General features: G+C 40.7%; 1 protein-coding gene across 1 annotated transcript; it reads left to right on the top strand.

Moving 5' to 3' along the window:
- The first annotated feature begins 12,808 nt into the window (after positions 1-12,808).
- On the top strand, positions 12,809-16,569 carry smtla (somatolactin alpha). The gene is made up of 5 exons (XM_076100411.1): positions 12,809-12,824; positions 13,064-13,254; positions 14,583-14,696; positions 15,999-16,178; positions 16,375-16,569. Exons 1-5 carry the CDS (start codon positions 12,809-12,811, stop codon positions 16,567-16,569), a joined length of 696 nt encoding a protein of 231 aa, XP_075956526.1.
- Positions 16,570-19,475: the final 2,906 nt, after the last annotated feature.

Genomic DNA, 19,475 nt, shown 5'->3' with positions numbered 1-19,475 from the left:
ATTATTCCAGCTTCACTGTTGACTTACAAGGAAGAGAGAGAGAGAGGAAGTCCACACAACATGTAGAGCAGGCAGAACGTGCGTGATGAAAGCAGCCACACAAAGGAAATGTCACATAAAGTGTTCCTAAAATAAAAAGAACTGAACTAATTATGCTCTGTTGTTGTTTATAAGACGCTGGTGCCTCCATCTTTTATTCATCAAGACGCAAGGCAGCTGGAGGTTCTCTGTCTTTCTCTCTCATGCTCACTCTCAAATCTCATTTCAAGCAGAACCCATTGAGCCGTGGAACTGCATTCCGAATCACAATGAAGTTGTTCCTCCGCAGTAAAGGAAAGGACGGAGGAGGGAAAAAAAATGGCAAGGATGGAGCTTTAACGTGGCAAACAGATAGACCGAGAGAGGGGGGGTTATTATTGTTACCTGACAATAACCACTGCGCAGCAGGCAGAGACGTGGATTCACGAAAAACAAGAATTAGATGACTTGTTTTGGTATTGAGGGCAAGCCACTGCTTCAGGGTCAGCCAGCCTCAAACCCGGTGTGCACTGGTGTACTCATTTATGATACCCACAGAACCGGACACACAAAGTGGCAGCACCGACTGGACAAATGGCCATTTTAACACAGAATACCACAAAACCAAGTCCTTGATTTGGAAGAAACTTTCGGAGGGACTGTGAATTAATTGAGTTGGTCATCCCTACTACCGACACTTCGCCTCAGAAAGGGCCTCTTAATGTGAAATTCATAATATTTAATGGGGAATTTCACGCTCATCTCCTGAACTGACCAAAGTGTATAGTCTGGCTATGCCTCATTAGGCAAACTGCAGGGTTTTCTCCCTGTGGATATGTTGTAGCTGCTTCTCTTCTGTTGGGATTTGCAGACATGTTACATTTCTCATTCTACGGCCACAAGTTTCCTTTGGGAATAAATAGTGCCACCAGGGGATTTGAAGTCTGTGTGCTAACAAGACCCATCACAGTTTGACAGCCTTTAGTGAGGGTACAGGGTGTAATGAAAGTGTGTAATGAAAAGAGATGTCCAAATCGACACAAAACACTCCTGTTCTTGGAATTGGTTTTGGCTCAGTAAGCGAGATAAGATTAAAAATGGCCAAGAATGTTTTCTGAACAAAGTTGTCAGTACTAATATTAGGCTTTCTGATGAATGACAAGAAACATTATTTTGGTTTTGCTCTCCTGGGCTGATACGCAATGGTAATTTAAGTAACAAGTCCCACACTGGGTCTGTAGGTGAAATGGTAAAGTGCAAGTTATTTTTTAGACACCCAGAAAAAGAAAACAGTCTGGAACTGACAGAGACCTTCGGAGTTGATATGATCCATCTCTGAGCCGCCATCTGGCCTCGGCGTCTGTTAATAGAGGGTTTTGCTCTGAGCTAGCCAACAGGCAGACAGAGAGGGGTAGAGAGTAAGCGGAAAGAGAAGAAGGCAGGAGGTAAGAGAGAGAAACTTAGAGGTGAGAGCGGAGACGTGAAGGAGTATAGGGGAGAGAGATGCAGAGGAGCGACAGCAGGGTGTACGGAGAAAAGACAAGTGAAATTAAGTGAGAGAAATGTGGGTAGGTACACAGAGAATGAAGGAAAAAAAGACGAGGTAAAAGACTGAGCAAGAGATCCAGGAGCAGGAGAGAGTGCAGTGCACTCTAGGGGGGGACATGTACTTAGAATAAGGAGTAAAGCGAAGAAGTGGAGCTTTGGAGTACATGTGCCCCAGGGAGGATAGTGTGAAGTACCTTTTGTCTTCCCACCATCAGGAGCTTCTTTTGAATAAACCTAGCCAAGCATTTCCTTTTTGTAAATCTCACTTTGAAGAAGGGCAAAGCTAAAGCTTCTCCCACAGTGGCGATCGAGTAGTTGTACCTCGGCCCACGCGAATCCCTAGCTCAATAGGTGTGGGTGTGTGTAACAGTTTCATTTCCATTTAGGAGCAGAGGGAGATTGCTCACCGCGGAGACACGTAACAGCAGCTTCACCTTGGTTGTGAGCCTGAATATGTTGTCCACAGTGATTGGCAAGGCTGTGTGACCAATTTGATTTAAAGCTTTATGCCTGCTTTCTTTATCCCAGAGGCTTGTCAAAAAATGACACGCGGCATCATGGCAAGACAGGCATGCTTCCGTCGCTGCTTCCACTAAATCCCACAGGGAAATAACAAACTCCAAAGCTGAATTCATCACCACTGATCATCATGATCACTCTCTAATTGTTGTTTTTATGCATGCAGGTGTGCTCCACCGAAAGGCCCCAGAGGGAGGGGATTGTGAATGCAAAAGAAACAGAAGTGCTGCTCCTGCTGCAACCAGATTGAGAAGTTAGTGCAGGATTGCGTTCGAAGGAGGGAATGTTGCATGTTACTGGAGGGAGATGGTAATTAAGCCCGGGGCGAAGTGGTAATGGATCAGCCCAGAACTGTCATCTGCAACTCTCCAGTGCCTTGCCTCTGATGGGCGAGTGGTTTTCTGTCAACCCACTAAAATCAAAGAAGAAAAAATAAATGTGAACTATTAGCTTAGCATCGGTCAAATGACATTTGTTGTCGCGCAAAATCCTAATAAAAAGGGGGGAACTGTGCATGCTAGGGCTGTGCAAAAATATCAATATAGCTTACTATCACGATACTCTTTTAAATAGTGTATCCATATGTCCGCGACTACTAGATACCTAGAAAAAAAAATCCTGTTATAAAAACAGATTCAAAGACAACTTCACTTAACGCACTTTATTTCATATGATGTTTATGGCATCTACATGTAAGTTAAGGAGTGGTCAGTGACAATAAGAATACGATATGCACTTTATTTTTCATAGATTTCTTCATGCATTTCAGTTTAGTGTGCTCTCTGCTGAGTGACTATGTGCAATACAAATACCTTTTAAAGAGGTTTCGATGCAAACTGTCTGCTGAGTCATCAATATGTGATGTACGTATTAGACTATCGAGGCAATATACAGCAAGTTATATTTTAAGCTCTATTTTTAAATTTTCGTAAAAAAAAATAAGAGTATTGCAAAATAGTATCGCGATATATTGTATCGTGACACGTGTATTGCGATACGTATGGTATCGTGAGGTGCTTGCCAATACACAGCCCTAATGCATGCTATGTCAAAACATTATCAGTGCTGTCTGGTGATAAGCATGAAAAAACAGACAGTATATACACAATAAAAACAACCGATGAGGTTTTTTGTTTTTCTAAAGAGCTCTGCACCAAAGCAGAAGTGACCCGAGTGTAAAAGACGGAGAAATGTTACTCTCTTAATGTAAACAAGTGCATTATTTATGTTCTCAACGTGTGGCTTTTGATGCTTGTGTGAATTACAATTGATCAAAATTCACAATACAGAAAAATACAAAGATTAGGCAAATTTGTCAGCCAAAAGTGGTTCTAGTGTGCCTAAAGGCTCAATCCAATGCAAACACCCACCCACCCACACTTTTCACACAAAATTGGTATAAACTAGAAATTTGCATTAAAAAGACTCGCTTTGCCTTATCTACTGTACTATTTTAAAGATGCTGGCTGTGCACTTTTCAACTCTTCATTGTGAGTAACAATAATTGAGCGAGTCCTTGGTCCTTTTTTATATGCTAATGTGTGATAACAATAGTTTTTGTTGTAGGCGTTGCTATGAAAAATAAACAATTGTTTCATACACTTTGACATACAATGAGCAAGTCTTCACTTGTTGTCTCACTGTCTACTTTGACCAATCAGTTATATTTGTGAAATACAACAAAATAAGTCCTAGAATTACTTTATAGTTCATTACTTAATTTAAGTATTTATTTCAGTCCAATTACTGCTATGAAGTGTTAGAAATTGTTTTTTATTTGTTTGCACATATCTCTGACATTGTATTTTTCTTTTCTACGCAGAAGATACAAACAAATTAAGCACACATGCAAATGCCAACCCACAAGCACACATGCAGGCACATGCACCAACACATGCACACAATGACCCAAAACAAACCGTTATAAAGAGGCATAATATATAAATGTGCGATACAGGGATGTGTACCAAAAGCCAGTATTTACGGGGCCCTGGCTCTAAATCATTAAAGACCGGAGTATTGATAAGCTCCTCTTTTATCTGTACTTTTTAACATTCTGGTGTAGGCTAATTCATTACCACACTGCAACGGGCATCTCCTCTGCTCTAACTAACGTTACATACACACACACACACACACACACACACAAAGTAAAGTCAACAAACAGATCAGAGAGGCCGTGGTGGGGACACTGCAGTGAACGAAGCGGAGTGGTCGATTACCACGGCAACTACGCTCGTTACTGTAAGTTTATTGAAACATTCCCCATTAAAAAGCCAATACTTTATTCTGTTCAACAAGCATGAACATGTAAACTGTTTCTTAGTTTGTTCTTGTAAACTTCTCTGCAGGCTGAGACAAAGCAGCTCCTGCTCCCTCTACCAGGGTTACCTGCAGACGGTGAGAAGGACAGAGGAAAAGAGGACAGATGACGGGAGGAAAATATCTGATTTCTTATTTCTAAATAAAATAAAAATATTTTTGAGTAAAAATCATAGACTTTTTAGATTTGTTTCCAGAGAGATATTAATGATTTCGTCAACTACAATACATGTCCAATCACATGCGTGCTTGGAGATTATTACAGATTCCAATAGAGGGCTCTCCCTGTGTAGAACCAGGGTTACAATATTATAACCTTTATTTTCAATAGAAAAAGCTTTATTCTTCACTTCACTTATCTCATGAATGAATAAGACAGCCATGGAACAGACCTGAGGCTAATCATCCAACTGTTTCTTTGTTTTTACAATTTAGCTCATAAAAATTTATATGATGATAAATTATCAATCCAGACAAAAAAGCAAAACTCAGCTTGTTGTCCAGTGTGGGTGAGAGCTGACTTGAATAAGTAACTGTCCTGTTCCTTTGAAGCCTGAGAAGAAGACAACAATATTGAATTGTGTTTTAATGCCGCGAGTGGTTACTTTGTTGCACATCAAAATCAAGACAGCTGATAAGAAAAGCAGTCATCGGCTGCATGCCATACTGCCCAAAACGGCTTAGTTCTTGTCGATCTTAAAACACTGAATCACATATTCAGTACTTGTCGTGCAAACCCACTGTTGTGCTGTCTACTGACTGTGACTGTACACAAATTGAACAAAATACTAGGGACATAAAATAAAAACACTGATGAGGTGAATCTAGTTAAAAACTGTAGTCTCTTTGTAAGTGCCTTTCTTAAACCTATTGATTATACGCAGCCATAGAGAAGGAGTCTGGGATACAGGCAAACAAAAAATGGTTTGTGCAAAACAAGTTGCAATATATCATGTTTATTTCATCATGTACGACCCATAGAGATCCAAATCTCATTTTCAAAGTGGACGTGGGTACATGTAGAATAATACCAGGTGCTGAAGAACAGCATCGGAATATGACGAAAATGACGACGGACAAAGAACATGACGTAGAATATATCCGTTTGAGCATTTGGAAAAAATGTGAAATTTAGTATGTTACTGGAACAATTCCAAAATATATTCCAGTGTTTCTTGTGTTCAGTGTTTCTTTAAATCAGTTGCCATGCACTCCATCCTGCCCACAGATATGGTTTGTATTATCTTAAAGAAATATATCCTTTATGTAAATACAATTATACCCCTGACATTACGTTCGCCTTTTCTTCACTGAACCTTTCAAAGCTATGAACCAGTCTTCTTTCCCACCTCGAGCACACATAAACACCCACACACACACACACACACACACACAGTACTCAAAGCTTTTTCTATCATCCAAGAAAGGAGCAATACGTCCCTATTGAAGAGCTGCCAATCAACCATCAGCAAGCATGAGAAGTCCGTCAGGACCGGAGTTATTCATGTGTGTTCTCTTCCCAATATACAGCATCAAGGGATAGAGTGGGCATTTACTCTTACAGACATGGATATAGCATTACAGGCATGGCGTGCAATCGTGGTCTTTACATGGGGAGGAAATCTCTTTTCAACCACTAAAATATACTGATATCGTCCTTGAAGGTATTGTCCAGAACAAAAAACATATTTATTTTTACCTTCTGTTAAATATACAATAGGTGTGACATAGATAATACAATGTTTGACTTAGTACAAGTCATGTACTATGGTTTCTGTTGCTTACATACTTACAACATACATACAACAAATTGTATCTATTTGAGGCATGAATTGCCATTTAAGCACATTGTGCATCTCAAGGACCCATGGAGAGAGAAAAACAGACACTACAACATTGTGGTACTAGTCCTGTAACACAAAGTAGAGTAGGAGCAAGCAGCAGCAGCTTCGAGGTTCCAGGTCTGGGTTAGATGCTCCAGAGAACTTGTACAGTGGACATGAATAGATCCTTTGCGATTTTGAATGAGTAAAACTCTGCAGGCTGCTCCAGACGAAGAACACGCACACAGCGTGCTCAACAAAACCCTACCGCGGCGGAAGTTGAAAGAAAATCAGAATAGACATATGAAAAGGGCCGAGGTATAACGGATGGTGAACCCTTTTCAATTATACCGAGAATCATATATATTGCAGCACTTTGTAGTTTGTGGAATCTAGAGCACAGTTTAATGCAACGGCAATCAGGTCTGTTCTGTCGGATTCCATGCTGCATCACCGCTCCTTGTTGTTTCAGATTTAAGACTAGAATACATGTTTTCCTATTTGAGTTATTCATCTCATTTCATACACCAACTCCCTGTTTTTTTGTTTTCCCCCACGGATGGGCTGCTTTGATATTAAGATAACACATACTAGTGCCAGACACGAGATCATATGGGGACTTGTTTCTGCTAATACAAACGACGGTTTCTCCCCTTCATGTATTTTCATTAATCTATGTCTTTGCAAGTCACGTTGGTGAATGCAATTCTCACCTTAGATTCCAAACCGGAAATTGCTTCAGGAAACAGCAAAACGGCTGTGCCCACGGGTGAATGCACGTTGTAGGTGCAAATGAAACAGTAAAACATGAAAAGATAACACTGATTATTAACTGCCACTGATTGTTACCTCATAAAATGATCATCATGTGGGAAGAATTGTGCATTATATGAAATAAAAATACAATTACAATAGCAAATGTGAAGAAAATAGTAATAATAGAAGAATAAGCTTGTTAACGCTGCATTGATGGGGTGTAGGTTTTGCTGAGGGAATTAGATAATAAGCTTCCAGAAGTTTTTACTAAGATGAAAAAAAACTAACTATGATTCTCCAAAGGATTTATGAATTGAAGGAAAGCAAAGAAAACCTGTAACACGTGCAGAAGACAATGGGCCTCGTGCAAGTACCACTCGTACCAACAGATTTGTTCTTAAGTGGCTTGCACAATTGATTTAGGTGAACATGCCACATTCATTTTCTCACATTTGGAATTTTTCTCACTTAGGTAAATTAATTCACATAGCCTAACAACATCATCATTTATTTAAATTGGCTAATGATGCTAATGTACAGCACTACATTATCAATATGATAAAAATTTCGCAAACTGCAAAAAAACTTTAATTATTCGAGACCCTCACGTTGCAGTCATCGACAGCGAGACGTATTTCAAATCAGACCGTTTCTTCTTTATTTCAGTGACAGTACGACCCTCAGGTGACAAGACATTGACAGTGCTCGTTATTTCCCCCCCATTCCTTGGCTTTAGCAGGTTAATTCTGCTGCTGACGCTGTTAAAAATGACAGACTTTCCCTTGTGGATCTCTAAAAGCAGGACTTAAATATAGGACATAAAGGGCCGGATGCACAGCCTTATATAGAATTGTTCAGGCGTTAATTGTGCTAATTTACAATTCTCATGAACACTCATGAATCTAGCACACTTGTATGAGCCCACCGATTGAAAAAAACTAAGAGAAGTTAAAGGTAAGAATATGAAAACTTTCTTGCATAAGGTCAAATGTTAGGTGAGCAGTTATTGTCTAGCTAATACAACAGCCGCAGGTCAATTTCAGACATAGTTATGTGGTTGATTACTTAGCAAAGCAAGATTTCAGAGCACTTGTAAATTGACCTGAAGTTGCTTGAATTGCACAGAGATTGTAAGGACTGTACAATTACAGGCACACACATTATGAGAACATTAAGAGCAAAACTTTCTTGAAAAGCACACTTTACAGTTTTGGAAGTGCCACTGTGCCACTCAGTCAACATAACCTACAGGGCGTCATGGAGACAGTGCACAGCTTCTGTAGCCATGGACACCAGACTGAAAGCAGTCCAACGAAATTATATCCTACAAAAGGAAATTGTGGAGACAGTCATATGTGCTTTGAGCACGGGATTGAACCGGAGGAGCTATTTAGTGGCAAAAAAATGATATTAGACAGTATTAAGTTATGCAGAAACGATGCCACTATTATATCAGTAGTTGACAAAAGCTGTGCAATGGTGGGATGTGTTTGCATTTTAACATCTGGCATGAGATAGAATGGAGGGCTATAGGTCTGAGTCAGTTTGTCAGATGATAATACACGAGTAGAGATGAGAACAGTAATGACGGGCTGTTGCTGCTCCTTCAAATGAAAATGAGAGGGTTGAAAAAAATATAAGCGCTCCTAAAGGCCTCTGACAGAACAAATCTGTTTTCAGCTTAAGGGAAAAGAAAAGTGAGCATGAAAATGACCCATCAAATGCCGTCAAAGCTGACAAATAACTTGAAGAAACACTGCATTTACAAAAGCAGAGCCAAGAAAAACAGCAATCTGAGAGTTCCAAGTATCACTTGTGCAAATTATGGACAGTTATACCACTTGTGTTATTTACCCTTGACTTACGTTTTCAAATATTTTTTCTGACTATTCTGTTGTAGCCCTCACACTGAAGGATGAGGGCCAGACATGCAGAGATAGGTTCAGGAAAGACTGTTACTTTAGTACTGTCACTTTACAGTACTGTGTATCAAAAGGATATTTGATAATACTAATGAGTATGAACATCTTTTTTTTACTGGAACAACATCATGTCCCACCCCTTATGTCCAACAATACATTCCATTTCTATTGAAAGCACTTAAGCAGCCTGAGCGTAGAACCAGGGATGGAAAGAGTACTTGAATACTTTACACAGGTAAAAGCACTGTTGTTACAAGTAAAATGATTCATTAAGTAGATAAGTAAAAGTACTCTGAGTAAACATTAATGCGTTATCTTTTAAAATGGGGGCTAAAGAAAAGAAAAAACATCTATGATGAAGTTGTTTGATAGAGCTATTAAATCAAGCAACAAAATATAGTGCATTGACATTCTCACACCACAGAAGACTCCTCTCTGAACTAGCAACAGGCCTGATCATCATTATAGACAGAGCTCTGCAGCCTGAGTATACAATTATTAATTACACAACCAGCCAAGAGAACCAAACAAACATTAAATAACAAGGAGGACACCGCAGCGGGTGCAACATAATACAATAATGTGTCAGTAGAATCAACAGCATAAAACATCACAAAAGCTGACAACATAGAGATGTTTAAACAATTTAAAACTCAGCGGCGGCTGCAGACACAAACCAGCAAAGGGATAGCTGCACAGTTTTTGCGCAACATGCGGCGCACGCACGAGCACACGCACACACACACACACACACACCCAAGTTGACAGCCTCCAACGAGTGTGTTGTTGTTGTGACGACTCACCTGTCTCAGCGACAGCACTGCGGAGTCCTCCTCAATCTGCTCCAGGTTCAACTGGTCGTTCGGTCTCAAAGCATAACCAGTCCACACTCAGCCTCGTTGTCCCAATAGAACCAGTTCACCCTCGGTCTCTCTGTTCCACTGCGCTCTTCAAAGTGTTCAAATATATTATGCCGAACGACGCTCTGCAGTTATATCAGGGGTTAATGTAAAACAATAAAATAAACAGCAGAAAGGCCTCACATCCCTCATTAAAAGGCAAAGGTCCCCAAGTAAAAGTGGAAGTCACCACTGGAGTTGGCACCATGCGCAAAATTTGGGAATGTAGCATTTTGCCACACCCAGCACCTGTGCATGAAGCCTGGGTGTATATGATTTGGATTAATGGCGTGCTGAAAATTAACTGGTCAACATGTTCATGTGGTTTTAAAGAAGTACAGGTTGTTTTTTTAGAAGTTAAAGTCCCTTGAGGTCAGTAGCTTTTCATCTGGTGGCAGGGGGCCATCAGGGACCACGGGGAACACCTGGGCACAGTGTTCTTCTTCTTCTGTTATATGGGGGGGCAGCCAGTGTTAAGGTGCACTACCGCCCCCTACTATGTTGGAATGTGGAGCAATCTGCTTTTCCAAACAAGCATACAAAGCAGCCCCACTTACTGAACACTAAATGCTCTTGACGAGCCGAGTTTCTTTCAGATATTGGAAAAACCTCCCTAACCTGATGTAAAATATTAATAATATTATTACTAACATTATCTCATATTAGATTCAGTTCTTCCTCCAAGATTTACCTCTTCAATGTTTCTCGTTCTCTAGAGTACTTTCGGCATTGTAAAATGACATGCTCCACTAATCCCTCTACTTGACACTGTTAACACAATTCTGAGGGATGTTTTCTTATGAAGTGCTGAGCCCAGTGTTCCCAGTCTATGTGTGCTTTTCAATATGCTAACTTGTCTCCTAAAATCCTGTCTTCACCTCCTCTCCTTTTCGTCTCAGTCCGGCCCACGAGAGATGCGAGGAGGAGACACGAAGCCATGGCTGCTGCTAGGAGTCTCTGCTGCTGCAGTTCTCTGTCTTCTCCCTAAAGGCACCTGTTAGTTTGGTTGAGTATGTTGCTCTAAAGGAGCTGTATTCATCACGCACAGTGTTAATATGGCAGCAAACAACTATTGTCTATGTAAAGATATAGCGGAGTAATGTCTACCTGAGCAGAGGATGAAGTCGCTCTCCCTCTGTGTGTTGTTATCTGAGCTTCTGCTTTGTTTACATCGCAAGACTAGCCATGCAATCTTTCAGTGCATGTTCGGTGCCCACTGGCTAGCTCACGGCCCCCCTGCTCTGCACTGCTCTCACACGGCAGTTACAGCTGATAATGCCGTTTACGACCAACAGTGCCCACTATCTGGTTCCCCCTCAGGCAAACACTTTTAGCGCTTTCAACACTTTTGCCGATGTTTGTTTGCCGTTTACAGCATCCCTCACTCAAGCACACTTACATTACTGATTACACTGACCTCCACATCTCACATCTTAATCATCCTTATTTGGAATTTAAATTGGTTTAATTTGGTTCAATTAAATATCTTTTGTTGAATCTTTATCATGGCGTGTCTCTTGTTTGTTTGAGGGGTTCAGACCAAAGTCGTTTTTGGTTTTGGTTTATTTTCATGCTCAGCCTCTTTTGATGCCGAGTAAGTGCGAGTCATGCTTGCACTTACATTAATTACCTCAAATGTGAATGTATACAAAAAATTGGGTTAAACCTGTAAAAGGTTGGGCTTCAAATACCTTTTTGGACGATATCCAAATCGGATTAGATTAAGCAAAAATACTCTCACAACTATGACCTGAGTTTTATAAATTTACCAAAATACATTCCCTGTACATGTAAAAAGGATTAAACGAGATGTTTTTTTGGAGAGGTGTGCTTACCTTTTTGAAAATTTGCTTAGCCAACAATGAGGTGGAAAAGGAAGAGTGGAGGATTAAACGAAAGGTGATAAGGAGAGAACAGTTAATGTGGAAAAGGTTGCCATATGTGACATGAGGCTTCAGGTGTCTTGAGGGTGGGTGGAAACAATCTCTTCAGTAACAAGACACGCATCAGCTGCCACGCTCTGATCTACTGTCTGCTAGCTTATCCTTAAACATGCTTCACGGAGGAAATAAACACCTGAGCCTCTTGAATGTTGCCCCTTTCTTCATTGTATTGGTCCATGCAAAAAAAAAAAAGTATTATTTATCTTATATCTTATATAAATGAATGGATTATTACCAGACAATTCATCCCCGTTAATCTTCCAATTTGATTACACTTACACAAGGACAGATTAAATAAGTAGTGCAGTGGGGGGGGGGGGGAAGGAGCATTTAATAGAGCCTGTTTCAAGCAGACATGGATTACTACTAAACATGTGCTCCCTTCTATGACAGCTAAACAGTCATTACAATTGGACAAACATAACTTCTGGGTTGAGCTACTCACACACACCCGTGGTTTTCTGAGCAGAACGGAATATGAATGTCAAAATAAAAAGAAGATTTGAGGGGTTTTGTTAGATCTCAGTGATTCCCCAATCTCATTCATTCAGCCCCTTTTTGTTGCGTCTATTACAGTTCTACACTGTCTTTTCTGCAGCCTTCTCTGCCCTGCATGTTTAAATTGACATTTTTCAGACCATTCCTAATTTTGAGCTTTTGTTTGATAAATCGAATCAGTCTCAGTCTTCATTTGTGGATCATTGGCCAATGGTACCAGGATGCAGGTGGAAAATAAATGTACAAAACATATATTTGAATTTCTTTTTTTTAAATCGGCTGATTCAGATTTCGTATTGCCAAATATATTTGGATAAAGTTCCAACATTTCGTAACTTGAAATGGGGAAAAATACTATTTAGGCCTAGCATGCCTGACTATAGTTACCATCTTAGTATTATGCATAAGATGAGAAATGCATTGCTTTGGGAAGACCAGTATCATTTTACAAGAACCTACGCAAGACCAAAATCACCTTTTCCTTTATTCATGGCCTGCTCAGGCTTTATAAAGAAAGTCAGCACAATAGAAAAGCTAGGAAGGACTTGAAGACTCACAGAATGCACTTGGTGTCAGGTAATCCATCGCACTTGAAGACAGAAAGACAGCATGTTTTGCACTTGTATTGACAGATATAAATTACAGCAGTTTATTCAGTTCAGCAGTGATTTTGATTCATGAAATTGATAAGAAAAAGGTAAATCCGGTAGAACTACAGGCTAACAATTGAGACATGTATGAGCAGGGTTTTGTGTTTTGTGCATGTTTGCGTGAGTGTTTGTTTGTTACACCTGTGTGTATGTGTTTGTCTTCAGTCATGCAATGGGGTGTGTGGGCTGTATTGCTCTGGCCCAACCTGCTCACCGTAAGTATCCCACTAGACTGCAGGGAGGAGCCGGGTAGCCTCTCCCGCTGCCCTTCCATCTCCCAAGAGAAACTTCTAGACCGAGTCATCCAGCATGCTGAGCTCATCTACCGTGTCTCAGAAGAATCATGCTCTTTGTATGTGAGTAACACCGTCCACTTCCCTAAAATGAATCTTTGCACTTGCGTAATGAGGCGGTGGGGGGTTACCGTGAAGGCATATATTTAGTGTTTGAATAGCCTCAGGAGAAACTGAATCACTCTTCACACTGAGCATCACTTGACAATAGAAAATGCTTTCATTGTGCCTAAAACGAGAGGATTCAACTGAAATGCAATCTAAGAAAATCTATAATATTCTTCTTCATTCAAGTTGGGCATGATGATTTTTTTTGTAATACTTTTCTGAAATGTGGAATCCGCATCTTGAAAAGCAGTGCTGTAATAATTATACCTAAGTCAAAGGCTACAGTGACAACAATGCAGAATTTTGCATGTGAGAAGCTGCATGATATTTCCTTTTATGTAGTACAAAAGAATATAGACTGTCGTAAATTCCGATAAACTTCTTCCATTCAAAGAGGACTAGAATGATGTTGTTTTCTCACATGACAACTCTACAAAAGTAATTAAAAAGACGTTGCCGTACATTTCCCAATCTATGTTATTTTTTTATCACCGAATCTAGCATGAGTTCTACAATGAGAGCAAAATGACTTTTGGTTGGCCCTTTTTCACAATACGCTGGACCAGAGGCACTGACACTTTCTGTTAGATACTCTGTGTTATTTGCTTTTGATTCTGACATGATCATCGCCTCGCTGCCAAGCTTCAAAGTAATCTTCTATCTCTCCTCTGAGCCAAAGATGTTTTATTGAAGAAGCAGGCCTACAGTGGAGTCACACGAATGTGATAATGATATACTGCAGCAGCGAGAGCACAGGTTTTGCAGCCTGTTGAATCCCCTGCACTCTGCGGCCCGAGATCCAAAATGGTCTTTGAAATGGGATGATGTAGGACTTGCTCGTGAGAAGACGCTGCATGCGGTCGACAGATGAGAACACGCTGCCGAACAAAATGAATCTCCGCTGTATCTCCAGTGGCCGAGATTGTTGAAGCTTTTGTCATTGTTTCCCTTTTTGTGTGTTCAGTTCTGTACCTGCGAGAACTGAAGGTTTTCAAAACAATCAAAAATCAAGTGTTGTTTGCCTGTATTATAACATGTTGCATTGTAACGACAGGATTCCAAAAATTAACAGATTGCAATATGCGTATGACCTTTAGTTTTAAATAAGGAGAGAAAACGCTTCTAAATTCCGGATGCTTAACCTTAATGAGAGTTGAAAATGAATGGGTCAGTCAAAGCATTGCAACAGAAATATGTATGGGGGGTGTACATGCATGCACTTGATGGGTGTGTGTATTTTCATATGTTTTTGTTTTTTTCCACCATGCTTGTATGGTTTGCAGGAGGAGATGTTCATCCCGCTGCCATTGCAGTTCCAGATGAACCAAGCTGGCTATTCCTGCATCACCCGAACCTTACCCATCCCCAGCTCCAAAAATGAAGTCCAACAGATATCTGTGAGTACATGGCCGCTGATTGCGACAGAATTTTTTTAAATTTAAATTTGTAAGGGCTTTGATCATAATCTGTTAACAATGGCAGTATGTGTGTGTGTGTGTGTGTGTGTGTGTGTGTGTGTGTGCATGCAGCCCCTCTTTTTTGTGCCAGTGCGTGTATGTGAGGCAGTTTCCTTGTCCGAGGAAAGGAAATACAAGTATAAGTGGTTGCTTGTGTCTATGGTTTTGTGTTTGTGTGTCTGTCTGTTTGCATCTGAGTGGAGTTGATAATTCTTGTGCGTGTGCATTCGTGTTTGCAGGTGTTTGGGTGGTGCTAATGCATTGCCTGTTAGCACACGGGTCTGCTCACAAATCACTTTGAAGCAGCAGAGCCCAAGCTTTTCTTTTTTTATTAACAATGCTTAGTGTGAAAGTGAACCTCCCCTCCTTCTAAAGCTATTCCCCTGTCAGCTACTGAATTATGAGTCATTTGCACTAATTACAATGAAAGGTCTTCAAATCTTTTAAATGTACTTGACTGTATAACATTTCATTTTTCTTTCGTCTTTGCCTACTGAGGTTTTCGAATACAGTCCGACGAGGCACGACCTTTTAGGCCAAATGTCAGTTTCATCAGTAGTGTGGAAACTCGATGGAACCACTTAGCGAAAGGTTGATGCGAACTGTAATCTGGTTAATGGGGAGTTTCACAATAATCCTCCTTCGGTTAACAAAGGCCAAGTATATATGGCAAAAACAATATCTGTAAGGACTAAATTGTAGCTATATTGAAAGTAGTGGTTGAAAGTTATGTCATCGCCATGATAGTAAATGTGATCTATGAAACTGCATGTCCTGCATATACTGTTAATAATTCATCCTCTGCCCTTTCTGCTGAAATATTGCCTGCTCTGCGGTTTAATGGCCATTTGTATGGTGGTCATTTGCGCTTGCTTTGGAGTCGGCTATGCTTAGGGGAATTTAAGCAGGCTCAACTGCTTTACCCATGACATTTCAACCCACTGCTGTTGCTGAATGGTTTCTAGCTGTCGAGCCCTTGATCAAAAGCCATGCTGTTATTGAGGTCATCTGTCTTTTTTTTATCACTTCTGTTCCTTACTATCTTACAATAATTGTGAAGGGCACAAGGCTGCTATTCATTCAAGGCATACATGTTCCCACAAAGACATGAACTGTAGCTCTGTCATGTTTTGTAATGTATTCTTGTCTTTGTGTCTGAGGCCGTTATGTTTTGGTACCTGTTTGAAATTGAATTAGCTAACTCATTTAGTTCTTTCAATACTTCACCTGTGTTCCCTGCAGGACAAATGGCTGCTCCACTCTGTGCTGATGCTGGTCCAGTCGTGGATCGAGCCTTTGGTCTATCTGCAGACCTCACTGGAGCGCTACGATGCCGCTCCTGACATGCTCCTCAACAAGACCAAGTGGGTGTCTGAGAAACTGATCAGTCTGGAGCAAGGGGTGGTGGTCCTCATCAAGAAGGTGCGTTGAATCTTTTTTCTTGATTACTGTTATATAACTAAACCCACACCAGTTTAATATGTTTCATTTACTGCATGTAAACGTTTTGGATACTAGAAATTGACTCCCCTCTTTCACTTTAAAACCTAAACAAAACACACCTTTTATCCTGGTTTTGTATTTGTTATACTCCATGTTTCCAAATGTTGCCGTGCAGATGTTGGATGAGGGGATCCTGACCATAAACCACAGCGAGCAAGGCCTCTTCCAGTATGACGTGCAGCCGGAGATGCTGGAATCTGTAATGAGGGACTATACCTTACTCAGCTGCTTCAAGAAAGACGTCCATAAGATGGAGGCTTTCCTCAAGCTCCTCAAGTGTCGACAAACTGACAAATACAACTGCTCATAAGACATGAAGTGCAGCTTTTCAATAATACAGTTTTAAATAATGAATTCCTGAGGTTGGAAGCCGCGCACTCGTAGATATGACCATGCCTTAGGCAATACAGCCTTGCTTGCGATGCAGTACATTCTTTATTGATTGTTTTGTAATACCTTCACACAAAACAAAGTAGGTGTAATGCTGTGCCCTTTCTACAGCATACTGCATTTTATATTTCCCTGCTCAGTTGTTATTTTAACCTGGCAAAGGCAACAGAGGGCAAACTCCCAAAAGATTATTTGCGTGTCGAGCTGTCAAAAAAATCTGCATATCCCGCCATTGATTTCCATTTCCTTTGTTCTTAACTGGAGTTTGTATTCCTTGCTGGTTCTTGCAGTGTTTTGATTATTTTCACGGCCCCCAGAGTATTCAGCGAGACGGTTTCACTTCTGCATTAGTGAAATGAAACACTTTCACCGGAGACGGGAGTCAAACAGAGAGCAATCATTACTTTAAAAAAAAAAAACCACACATTTTGATTGGTGCAAGAGAGTACGAGGGAGACAGAGAGAGAACAAATAACAGCTACAATGAGAAGTAAGACTTATCTGGAGTTTTTGTTCCAATACAGGTTCGGAATTCCTGAATGTTCATAAAAGAACCAGATATATTTCTATGCCTAAATGTGCCTAATTCAACCTGAATGTAATAGAATATGTTTGTTATTTACCTTACATGATCAGGGGAGATACTCTTCACATTTTAATTGTTTGATTCTCTGAATATGTATTGCAGAATGCAAACAATTTTTTTCTTGTACTCTCATGTGTAAATAGAAAAAGCCCAATGTGCCATCAGAGACTTTCTAGTGAACTGCTGTTGATTTAAGACGCTAATAAAGCAAATTGTAGATTAAAGAAGTTAAAAAAAACATTGGTTTGGATATGATTTATTCTTGTGAGTGAGTGAGTGAGTTCCACATCTTTATTCCATTCGTGATTCCATAAATGGGGTAAAGTTTATCTTGTCAAGGTTAAATCAAGGACCATTTGCATGTTCTCAACTCTGCCCTTTCCACCCCAATCACAAGAGGGCAGTAGTGCTCTTTCACAAAGGTTATATCAATCACTATATTGTCTTCTCAAACCAAACTTGCCATTCATTTTACGGCATCTTGTATTTCCAAATAAGCTAAAATGTACTGGATCGGGTAGAAAAAAGTACAATTTGTGCATGTTTCCACTTTAATTAGTGAGGAGGCAAGCAGCAACTTTTATTAAAATGCCAATTCCTCTTTGATTTTATTTAGATATGTAAGAAAGAAATGGTGCGGTAATGGAGGGCAGTAGTCACATATAAATCATTGTTGAAGGTTTGATATGAATAACAACATACTGTCACAGATCTCTTGATCCATGTGATCCCAGCAGCCGAAATAAAGCACCTGCAGTAGTTATCCCACTTACACTTAATAGGCTTGAAATTGGCAGGCTGCATTGCTCTTTCCTGTTTATATCTGCCAACACACCATGAGACAGGGAAACAATAAAAGAGGCTGTCGCCACAAGCATTATTTATTTTTATTTTTTCCACCGATCTCAGGTTTCTTCTTAACTTTTGCTTCACTCTCTTGAGTGTCCTGAATCGTCTTCCCTTCCATCCTTTGGAACAATGTCAGAACATGTAAATCAGCCTTGTGGTTGCCACGGTGAGTCGGGTGTCAGCGTAGAGAGGTGGTGTCATGTGGTGTGGGTGGATGTTGGGGCAGGATGTGGTAGGGGGGCCTAGTGTCAGCAATGTCAGGTTCAGCTTCCTGTGGCCTAATCACTTCAGTATGGGGGCTTGGAGGAGATTTGGGTAGCCTCTGTTCTGCTCCGCAGGGCTGCAGCTTCACAGCCCCAACCTTCTAGTGCAACCCTCGTCTTCCCTCGTTTGGTTGCTGACAACACGCAAGCAATCATAGCCGAGGTAAAGTCCCGTGCCCCCACCCACTTCTCAAGCTTTGAGGCCATAAATATTAAAGATTGGCTATAAGTAGTGAGAGAAGGGAGGGGATCAGAGGAGGGAGAGAAAGATGTTAAGGAGTGGAAGGGGAAAGAAGGACACAGGGATGAAGGGAGGGGTGTGGGGCCCGGGTGATTTCACAGTCTAACTATTATAACCTGAGGAAAGGAAATCTAGACTGCTGGGATGCATAAGTGGAGCAGAGGAGGCAGACAGAAAAGGAGAGGGAGAGGAAAGGAGCAGGAAATGTAAAGAAAATGGACTGAGAGACGGAGGCAAATAGAGGTAAAGAGGGCAGTTGTTTCATTCTTTATTTTCCTCCCTCAGTGAGTGATGTGAAATTTGTCAATCAAAAAAAATAGAGCAGAAATGACAGAGTAAAGGACAGAACCAAAATGACTGGAAAAGAGTCTGAGCACAGCTCAGCAGTGTGACATGCAGGGAAGTAGGTTGGATCTAGAGAGAAAATGGATGGCTGGAAGGCACAGCTAGAGGAGTTAGGTTGGGAAGTGTTGGCTTGATATGAAACTGAGACTCAAAGTACGAAGTCCTTGAGCCTCCACTGACTCGGCTGGCTCCCACACTGTTGTTTTGCTTTCATTTATGGCTCAAAACGACAGCTTGGAAAGACCTGAAATAGTCTCTCAGCCCCTGTATGATCTCCCACACTGAAAAACCGTGTAGCTCTGTGCCTTTCCTTCCCCCTCGCTTTCTGTGCTTTAATGACATATTTAGGCTGCAGCAAAGAAACTTGTCACTTAAGGAGTTTTTATGTTTGCTTATGCAAAAGGTAGAAAAAGGGGGCATGCGCAGAGGTGAGAGGGGAAGAACGGTCTTTCTTTTGCACCCAACTTCTGACAAGCCAGGCTGCTGCTTTTGCGATACAGACGTTTTTATCATACCACTGCAAACCAGAGGGAATGTGTTTG

The sequence above is a fragment of the Anarhichas minor genome, unplaced genomic scaffold (genome assembly GCF_050575085.1).
Source record: "Anarhichas minor isolate MPS153535 unplaced genomic scaffold, ASM5057508v1 ptg000026l, whole genome shotgun sequence".
Classification (NCBI taxonomy): domain Eukaryota; kingdom Metazoa; phylum Chordata; class Actinopteri; order Perciformes; family Anarhichadidae; genus Anarhichas; species Anarhichas minor.
Note: the sequence above shows the minus strand (reverse complement) of the source record. Positions and strands in the feature narration are given on the sequence as shown.